This window comes from Myotis davidii, unplaced genomic scaffold (assembly GCF_000327345.1).
Source record: "Myotis davidii unplaced genomic scaffold, ASM32734v1 scaffold30, whole genome shotgun sequence".
Lineage (NCBI taxonomy): Eukaryota > Metazoa > Chordata > Mammalia > Chiroptera > Vespertilionidae > Myotis > Myotis davidii.
In genome coordinates, this window is record NW_006282874.1 from 210134 (window position 1) to 219774 (window position 9641).

General features: G+C 50.1%; 2 protein-coding genes across 2 annotated transcripts in view; one reads left to right on the forward strand and one right to left on the reverse strand.

The window, feature by feature from the left end:
- CHRAC1 (chromatin accessibility complex 1) overlaps positions 1-1474 on the reverse strand; it is a 3984-nt gene extending 2510 nt beyond the window's left edge. Inside the window, exon 1 of the mRNA XM_006753285.2 lies at positions 1373-1474. Within this exon, the coding sequence (XP_006753348.1) occupies positions 1373-1474 (102 nt within the window). The remainder of the gene's footprint in view (positions 1-1372) is intronic.
- A 3608-nt stretch (positions 1475-5082) lies between these two features.
- The window catches only part of TRAPPC9 (trafficking protein particle complex 9), a 169490-nt gene continuing 164931 nt past the window's right edge, over positions 5083-9641 (forward strand). The window contains exon 1 of the mRNA XM_015561498.1: positions 5083-5088. The gene's annotated coding sequence lies outside the window, so the exon portion shown is untranslated. The remainder of the gene's footprint in view (positions 5089-9641) is intronic.

The window sequence follows — 9641 nt, forward strand, 5'->3', positions numbered from 1 at the left end:
GCGGGGTGGCCGCAGGAGCCCGAGGGAGGGCGGGTGCTGCTAGAGCGAGTGGCGGTGCAGCGATTCCCAGAGGCGGGAGGAGGTTCCCCGCGGTCCTTGTCGCTCAGTAAGTGGGCGGTGTCTTTTCCGCTAGGACCGGGGATGCAGCGTGTAAAAAGGGAGCGCGTTCCTGACGCCGGCATGGCGGAGGGAAGGCAGGACGGGAGCAGGCACCAGCGGGATGCTGGTCCATACCGTGAAGGGAGGCAGAGCGGTGCGAGAGGATACGGAGAAGCGGCCACCGTCTTAACCGGGCGGTGGGAGGAAGGCTGGGCAGCGGGGAGAGGAAGCCGCCTGATGTCGGAGAACGCGCTTCCCTGCAGGAGAGGCCGCTGCCGAGAGAGGCCCTGCGGCCGGAGCTGTTGGGAAAAGCGCCACGGGACTTGCCGTGGAGCCGGTGTGCCGGCCGGGAGGCCTGAGCGGTGCCCTGGTGGCTTTTCTCCTAAGGAGAGTGGGAAGAGGGTGAAAGATAGAGGCATGATGGGGTTTGTCTTGAGTTTGTTGTTTTCTTGATACAGTTTATTGGTTTTTTTACAGAGAGGAAGGGAGAGGGATAGAGAGAAACATCGATCAGCTGCCTCCTGCACACTCCCTACTGGGGATGTGCCCACAACCAAGGTACAGGCCCTTGACCGGAATCGAACCCGGGACCCTTCAGTCCGCAGGCCACGCTCTATCCACTGCGCCAAACGAAGCAGGGCTGTCTGAGTTTCTAAAACAATCTCTCTGGCTCTTGATTGTGAATAGACCAGGAGGGAGTGGTAAAGGTGAGCAGGTCTAAGGTGGAAGCAAGGAAACCCAGCAGGCGGTTGCAGGCGAGGAAGAGGAGGCTGGTGTTGCTAAGGCGCTGCTAGGAAGGGTGGCAGGGCTTCCCCAGGGGCCAGGGCAGGCAGGGCCTTGTGGACGGTGGGACCCTCCCGATGAGTTGGGAGGCCTTGGGAGAGCACGGCGGACCCGAGTGAGTGAGTGGGGGTGGAGGTCAGGCAGGCAGAAGTTCGGATTGGAGCAGGTTAAGCTCTAGTTGCCTCTTAAACACGAGTGGCATGTGGAGCGGACAGGGTAGTCCAGTCTGGCGTTGAGGCTGGAGCAGTGAATTTAGCAGCCACCGTTGTCTGGGTGGTGGTTAAAACTATGGGCCTGGATGACCACATCTAGGAGGAAGTGAAAGATCTAAGGACCACGTCCGGGGTCCTCCAGCATCTCAAGAAGAAGAAGCGAAGGAAAACCCGCAAAGGACACTGGAGAGAAGTGGCCCCTGAGTCGGGGGAGATCGGGTGTCCAAAGCCATTTGATGTTTTTTCTGAAAGCAGAGGCCGATCAGCGGATCGAATACTGCAGGGAGGTCCAGTAAGATGGCCGCCACGGGCAGGGGTGTGACAGACTGCCCGCTCTGACCGCTGCTGCTCCTCTGCAGCGATGGGGTCGCCACCCCCATCTCGGGTTGTGCGGCGGTGTGCAGTGCCTGGCACCTAGGAGGAGTCCCGCCCATCAGTGATCCTCCACCCGGCCGTGCCAGAGCCTGTCGCTGGCGTGAGGTCGCTGTTCCCGCTGCCAGGTCCCCAAATCCACTCTGACTTCAAAGCTCATATGAAAAGAGTGGAGCATTCAGTTCTGATTTCCGTGCTGTCCATCACGTAGGTAACGACACAGCACGGGCGGCCTGTACTTGTAGGGCTGGTTCGTACAGGTTTAGTGGGTTCTGAAAATGACTGCTCGTCCCGAGGCCCCACGGCACATCCATCATGGGCTTCAGAACCAGGCCCGGAAAAGTGGGGTCTGCCTCCCTGAGTGGATGGTGCTGCCACACAGACACTGGCAGCGTCCCCTGGCAGAACAGCTAACCTGCGTCTCACCTGCCTTCCCGAACCAAGTGCTCAGGGAAGGGCAGGCTGCTGCGAGTGACCGTCGTGGCGGGAATGGAGCCTCCTGGGACAGGCGCCTTCTGAGGGCGTCGGAGGGATTTCAGAGGGAAAAATGGGAAGCTCCGGCTTTAAACTTCAGGTCCGATCGCGTGCTGGCCCTGTGGTTCATTATCTTTTGTAGCCCTGGGGCTGACCCGGCTAAAGTCAGACCTACCTTTGATCCTACCTGACGCATAATTGCAGGATAGATTGAAGTCCACCTTCACCCGCTCTTTTCTGTGAAGGTGGCTATTGATTGGGAAGTAGAATGGGGAGAGTTGGGAGGACTGACCCCACCCCCGCCCATAGGAGCTCCTTGTCAGTGGAACAGCCCCTGCCCGCCTGAGGAGGGCGCTCTTCACCTGTTCGGAGTCCTGTGGTGAGCTCCGCTGAGGTGCTTCCCTGGCAAGGGGTTCTGAGACCCCTCAAGACTGCCCCATTGGCTCTAACCCTAATAGCAGTCAGATCCCAGCATGCACCAGGGAAACCACGGCCTCGCCCAGTGTTCAGCTGTCTGCACACTGAAAGAACTGGATATAAAAAATAAAAAAAAAGCCCCAGCTGGTTTGGCTCAGTGGATAGAGCGTCAGTCTGCAGACTGAAAGGTCCTAGGTTCGATTTCCGTCAAGGGCACATGCCTGGGTTGCGGCCTTGATCCCCATTAAGGGATGTGCAAGAGGCAGCCAATCGATGATTCTCATCTGATGCTTCTCTCTCTCTCCCTCTCCCTTCCTCTCTGAAAGCAATAAAAACATATTAAAAAAGAATCCCTCTTCCTTATCTCTGAAATCAGTAAAGATATATTAAAAAAGAAAAGAACTGGATATTCATGCGTTTTTGTCAGCAGAGACTTGGGGAGTGGGTTCTGATGGTGTCAGGGCTGAACTTACCAGTGTAGCTGACTTGGCAGAGTCCGGGTTCAGCTTGTCAGCCCAGCAGCTGGGAACCGGTTTGCTTGGCTGAGCTGGCGGAGAGAGACTTGGAATGTCCTGCGCCGGGTGCTCTGACTCTTAGCGGCCGCGCGCTGCTCTGTGACCCAGTCACCAGGTAAGCCCGCGGCACTGGGCAGGCTATCTGGGCCGACAGCACAGTAAGGAGTCACCGCACAGACGCCCAGGGGCTGGGGGCAAAGATATATCTTCTGCAGGTGACTGTTGTCCACTGAGCAGCAGCGTCAGATGTGCCACTGGACCCTGGTGGAGACCAGGGGCCTGACCCGGGACCCCAGGTGTGGGTGTGACCTGAGCAGACGGGAGGTGGATTCAAGGAGGACTGGTTGCGGGCTAAGTGATAACCAGTAACTGCCAGGGTTCCCCACATTAATCTAACTTGGGGTGTGGGGCAGTGAGACGTCGCTGACCCCACTTGGCCTCCTGATCGCTGGCCCCTCACTCCTCCACGCACCTGTCTGCTTCCTCCGTTGCCACTAGTTGGCCGCTGTGAGCATTTGAGGACTTTGTTTTAGAATGATCTGTTTGCTCATACGTTCCTCCCACTGGGCCTGCACATAGCATGGTTTTTGGCACTTAAAGTAGAAACAAACAAAAAAGTAGCCTGTCACAAGAAGCCAGGCCACCAGACTGCATGAGCGGAGGGTCCCTTTGCCTTCAGAAAGACTTAAAGCTGAGTCTCGCCCTAGTTGGTTTGGCTCAGTGGATAGAGGGTTGGCCTGCGGACTGAAGGGTCCTGGGTTCTAGTCCGATCGGGGCATGTACTTTGGTTGCAGGCACGTCCCCAGTGGGGGGTGTGCAGGAGGCAGCTGATCGATGTTTCTAACTCTCCCTCTCCCTTCCTCTCTGTAAAAAGTCAGTAAAATATATATATTTTTTAAAAAGCTGAGTCTCCCTGGGCTGCCCAGTCTGGTTCTCAGCTTCCATGTCTGTAAAGTAAGGCAAAGGCATCCACGCCCAGCATCACCGAGAAGCTGCGACGAGCGCATGCGTTTAACGCTCAGGCAGGACGCAGGGGTCCCGGCTCCTCCAGGAAGGAGGGTAGCGAACTGAGAGGGGTTTGGATGGAATTAGAAGGAAGACTTCCAGGAGCTGAACCTACATCTTACTGGCTCTGTGTGGTTAGGAGTGCTTAATAGATATTTAGTAATGGTAGTAGCGACCGTTTAGCTTTATGGAGTATCTTACATGATGTAAAAATACAGAGCCAGCCTGTCATCACAGATAATGGCCTGGATAGAGGAATGACGGGACCAAGCAGAGCCCACCGTCGCAGCGGCTGCCAGCAGGCCAGGACCGTGAGCACATTCACATTGTGGTGCAAACCCTCACCACCATCCATCTCCAGAACTTCATCTTCCCAATTGAAATTATCCATCCCAGTGGTTCTTAACCTTCTGGCCCTTTAAATACAGTTCCTCATGTTGTGATCCAACCATAAAATCATTTTCGTTGCTACTTCATAACTGTCATGTTGCTACTGTTATGAATCGTCATGTAAGTATCTGATATGCAGGATGGTCTTAGGCGACCCCTGTGGAAGGGTCGTTCGACGGCCAAAGGGGTTGCGACCCACAGGTTGAGAATCGCTGCTACGCCCTTCCAGGGGCCAGGCTTGGGCCTGATGCATTCTCCTCCCTCCAGAGCCCAGCACAGGCCCTGGCCCTTACCGGTCAGGGAAGTGCTTACTGAGTCGACCTGGGAGGTAAGGGGTGAGTCACCTGCTGCGATGGGACGGGTCAGCCTGCTAGCAGTGGGAAGAAGCTGGAGATGTGTGGGAGCACCTACTATGTGCCGCCTCTCTCACACTGGGCTCTTCTCAAGTCTAAAGCATTTCACCTGCACAGCTGGCCCTGTGGTGAGTACCGAGGCCCCATTTGGCAGATGAAGAGGAAGGCTGTGCCAGGGGGAGCTGCACCCCAAGGCCGTGAAGCCACTGGGCAGACGAGCGGGGTTCAGACGCAGTTCTCCCAGCTCTGAGCTCTGGAACATCATCGCAGTCACAGTAGCCCCATGCGGCCAGCACTGCACCAGGCCAGGCCGAGCTCACCGGGCGGGCGCTGGGAGCCACTCGCCTGAGGAGCGGGCCTGGGCCCGGGAGCTGCCAGCGGGAGCGGGAGCGGGAGCAGGAGAGCGCCTCTCCCGGGAGGAGACTGGAACCGCGGGGCATGCATTTGTGCTATGAAGGCTCCCCGCTGGTGGCGGTTCATGGGCAGCAGCAGCAGCGAGTGCATGAGAGGAGGAGGCGGGTCACCTCCGCCTGAGTCACTCATCCCTTCGCCCAGCTCCCAGCCCAGGTCCTGGGCCAGCGGGCAAGGCCCCGCCCGGACTCCCGCAGGAACGCGGGCAGCTCTCCCGCAGGTTCGTGGGCAGCCTGGCGAGCCCTGGAAAAGCCAAGCTAGCCTGGCCTTGGGCCCAAGTTAAGCTCTGGGAAGGAGTGTACTTGTGAAAAGAGAAAAGCCACGCGCTGACCCACTTTTCCGGACAGCTCTGCCTAGACACGTCCCCTGAAAGGAGATCTATTTCTAGCGCACAGGCCCACAGGCCCACAGCACCCACCTGGGTTGGACAGAGCACGTGCAAGAGCCGCAGGGGCTGGAGGCCAGCATCTGCTAAGGGAACAGAAGTTCCGCTGGGCTTTTTCTTTCTTTTTTCTTAAAAAAAAAGTTTTTATTGATCTCAGAGAGGAAGGGTGTGAGAGAGAGAGAAACATCAATGGTGAGAATCATCGATCAGCTGCCTCCTGCATGCCCCTCCCTGGGGGTCAAGGCTACAACCTAACCTGGAATCGAACCATGACCTCCTGGTTCACAGGTTGATGCTCAATCACTGAGCCACACCGGCCGGGCCCTTAATACCTATATTAATCAATCTATTAAAAAGAAAAATTCCTGCCGAAACCGGTTTGGCTCAGTGGATAGAGCGTCGGCCTGCAGACTGAGGGGTCCCAGGTTCGATTCCGGTCAAGGGCATGTACCTGGGTTGCAGGCACATCCTCGGTGGGGGATGTGCAGGAGGCAGCTGATCGATGTTTTTCTCCCATCGATGTTTCTAACTCTCTATCTCTCTCCCTTCCTCTCTGTAAAAAAATCAATAAAATATATTTTAAAAAAAGGAAAATTCCTGAGTCCATAGGCTCTAAAAATCAGAATTTTTTTCTTCTTCATTGATTTATTAAGATACTGGTGGTACACAATTGGCCAAAATATGATACATATATTAAATTTTGATAACTATTAAATTAACATAAAGGTAAATGTTATTAGAAATAAATCTCATGAAATAAATATTTAAACATTTTTTAAAAAATACATTTTATTGCCCTGACCGGTTTGGCTCAGTGGATAGAGCGTCGGCCTGGGGATTGAAGAGCCCCAGGTTCGATTCCGGTCAAGGGCCTGTGCCTCGGTTGCAGGGGAATCGAACCTGGGCCTTTCAGTCCGCAGGCCGACGCTCTATCCACTGAGCCAAGCCGATTAGGGCTAAACATTATTTTTATGGATCTGAAAATTATTTTTTGCTTGAAAGAGAGAGATTGGGCACCAATACTATTTCTTTAGTTTTAGGTTTTTTGCTTTTTAAAAATATGTTTTTATTGATTTTTTTAGAGAGAGGAAGGGAGAGAGAGAGAGAGTGAAACATTGATGAGAGAGAGAAACATCAATCAGCTGCCTCCTGCACTGTCCCTATTGGGGAGCGAGCCCCGCAACCTGGGATTAAGAATTGAACCGGTGACCTCTCGGTACAAGGGACAACACCCAACCAACTGAGCCACACTGGCCAGGGCTCCAGTTTCAGGTTTCGTGTGTAAAGGCTGAGAACTTTGTCCACATAAATGAGATGGGAATAGAAGAAACTGGGCTACAGCAGGTGTCTGTCAAGTCTCAGAACTCCCATCAGACGATCAGATGGTGGTACAGGTCCAAACTGAGTGAGTCACCAACGAACAGCTCAGCGGGTCTTCCTTTAATTTTACAGAAAGAACTGAAATGAGCTAATTTGGAAAATGATGTATTACCCCGTCTTTAGACTCATTCACGCCTTTAGTTTCAGGGTGGGACACCAAGGTTCAACGTTTCTGGACAGTGCTACCAAAAGCTGGCAGATGGCCACAAGAGGCTTCCCATTTTACCCAGTGTGCTCAGAGGAGGCTGGGAAAATAAAAATATTGTTCATCCCAGTTACTTTTGGCAAGTTAAAAAATTACAGTCTCCAATAATATTTTGGAAAATATTAATGGAAATAATTGTTTATGAGCCTGAATAATGGTAATGAAAATGTTATAAAGTAACATGTTTACATGTATTTTTAAAAATATATATTTTATTGATGCTTTACAAAGAGGAAAGGAGAGGGATAGAGGGTTAGAAACATCTATCAGCTGCCTCCTGCATACTCCCCACTGGGTACATGCCCGTAACCAAGGTACATTCCCCTGACCGGAACCGAACCTGGGATCCCCCAGTCCGCACGCCGACGCTCTATCCATTGAGCCAAACCAGTCAGGGTTACATGTATTTTTTTTAAAAAGCAAAGTGAGCCTGGCTGCTGTGGCTCAGTGGTTGAGCATCGACCTATGAACCAGGTGACAGTGTGATTCCCTATCAGGGCACAGGCCTGGGTTTTGGATTTTGGGCTCGATTCCCAGTAGGGTGTGTGCAGGAGGCAGCCAATCAATGATTTCCTCTCATCATTGATGTTTCTATCCCTCCCTTCCTTCCTTCCTTCCTTCCTCCCTTCCTTCCTTCCTTTCTTTCTTCCTCTGAAATCAATGAAAACATATTTTAAAAAAAGATACACCAAATGTATAAATACAATTTGAAGTATAACAACTTGATATGTTAAATATAACATATTTCCAATTGGGTTAGATGTTATTTTATATGTAACATAAAATGTATAAAGTAATGTTATAATTATCTGAGTTCTCAAACCACCCAGTTCAAGAATTAAACCGCTGCCAATTCTTTTAAATCTTTATTGTGAATTCCTTCCTAGCTTCAGTCTACTTTGGATTTTTCCAGAACTGACTGATCCAGACTCCTGACAACGTGACAAAATCTAAGGTTTTGGACACAATTTGAGACAATTAGTTCCTAATTTAGGCCAGACTCCCTTTTTTTTTTCTGGAGTAGCTCCTTAGCTTGTTCTGACATCTGGTGGCCATACTTGGCATTGCAGCTACTCATATATCCCAGGATTACTCTTTTCTTTTTTTGAATTATTTTATTTAAACTTTATTTTGAAATGTAAAATCCGATTTTCTTACATTGGACATATTATAACTTATCTTTACACAATTTATGGTTCTACAAGCGACTACCATGCCTAAGTGAGAACTCTTAAATATTAGTTGCTCACAGTTATGGGGTGTGTGTATTTTTCCTTTGTGAATTCAAATAAATGACAGGCACTGAGGTAGATGCTAACAGGCGGAGAATAATCTGGATGGGAAATTAATCTAGTGCTTCGGGTGACACTCTATGAAACAGGAAACCTCGTTTTAATATATAAAGGAAGGAAACCTAACCTAGGAAATAATATTTACTGACCACCTATTTTCTGCTGGACACATTTTATTCCCCCCCAAATGTCAAGTGCATGGTGTTTTGTTTGAAATATAAGTAGTAAATGACAGTCATCACTATGCTGTTCGGTAATCATTCTTGAGATATCAGTGGATGTTACATTCATCGGCGAAAGGGTGACGGAGACTAGGCTGTTTATGTAATCTCAAAGTAGCTTAAAAACTCGCAGTTACTTATTAATCACAGTGGGAAAAACAGTAACTTTACAGTGGAGAAGCTCCGCTGACTCGACATCAGTAAAGGAATCAAAGTTAACATGACAAACAGCAGCACAAACCAACACCTGGTGCCTCCTCAGATAATGCTCTGAGGACTCACAGCACAGCTGCGGTGTTTGGCAACAAATTACATAACCTGAACTCATCGTGAGAAAGTGCTAGGCAAACTCCAGTTGAGGAAAGTTCTACAAAATAGCTGACCTGTATTCTTCCAACATGTTAAAGTCATGCAAGACCAAAGACCGAGAAATTGTTCAAAAAAAAAAAAAGGATACTAAAGAAAAGATGACAACTAATTGCAGTGTGTGATCCTGGGCAGGGAGAAAACAGCTGCTATAAAATACATAATTGGGATATCTATCGAATGGTAAAACAAATGAAACAAAAAAGTAAATAATTGGTGAGTATGGATAAAGGGCATATGGGAATTCTTTTTACAATTCGTGCCAGTTTTCTGTTTGAAATTATATACATAAAAAAGTTAAACCAAAAAATTGTTTCCAAAAGTAACAAGCTCTTTGAGGATAAAGAACTGGTCTCTTAAAAAAAATGACTTGCCCTGACCGGTTTGGCTCAGTGGATAGAGCCTCAGCCTGTGGACTCAAGGGTCCCAGGTTTGATTCCAGTCAAGGGCATGTATCTTGGTTGCGGGCACATCCCCAGTGGGGAGTGTGCAGGAGGCAGCTGATCGATGTTTCTCTCTCATCGATGTTTCTAACTCTCTATCCCTCCCCCTTCCTCTCTGTAAAAAATCAATAAAATATATATTTTTAAAAAAATGACTTATTTTTCCTTATGATAGCAATGCATGTATGCCTTTTAAAGAAAAAAACTAGGAAATATTTAGTGAAAAGAAGACAGACCGTCCATCACCCACACCTCTGTCCCAGAACAACAGCTGCCTGGGAAGATGGGACGGAACCACGTGCCATTTCAGCACCACGT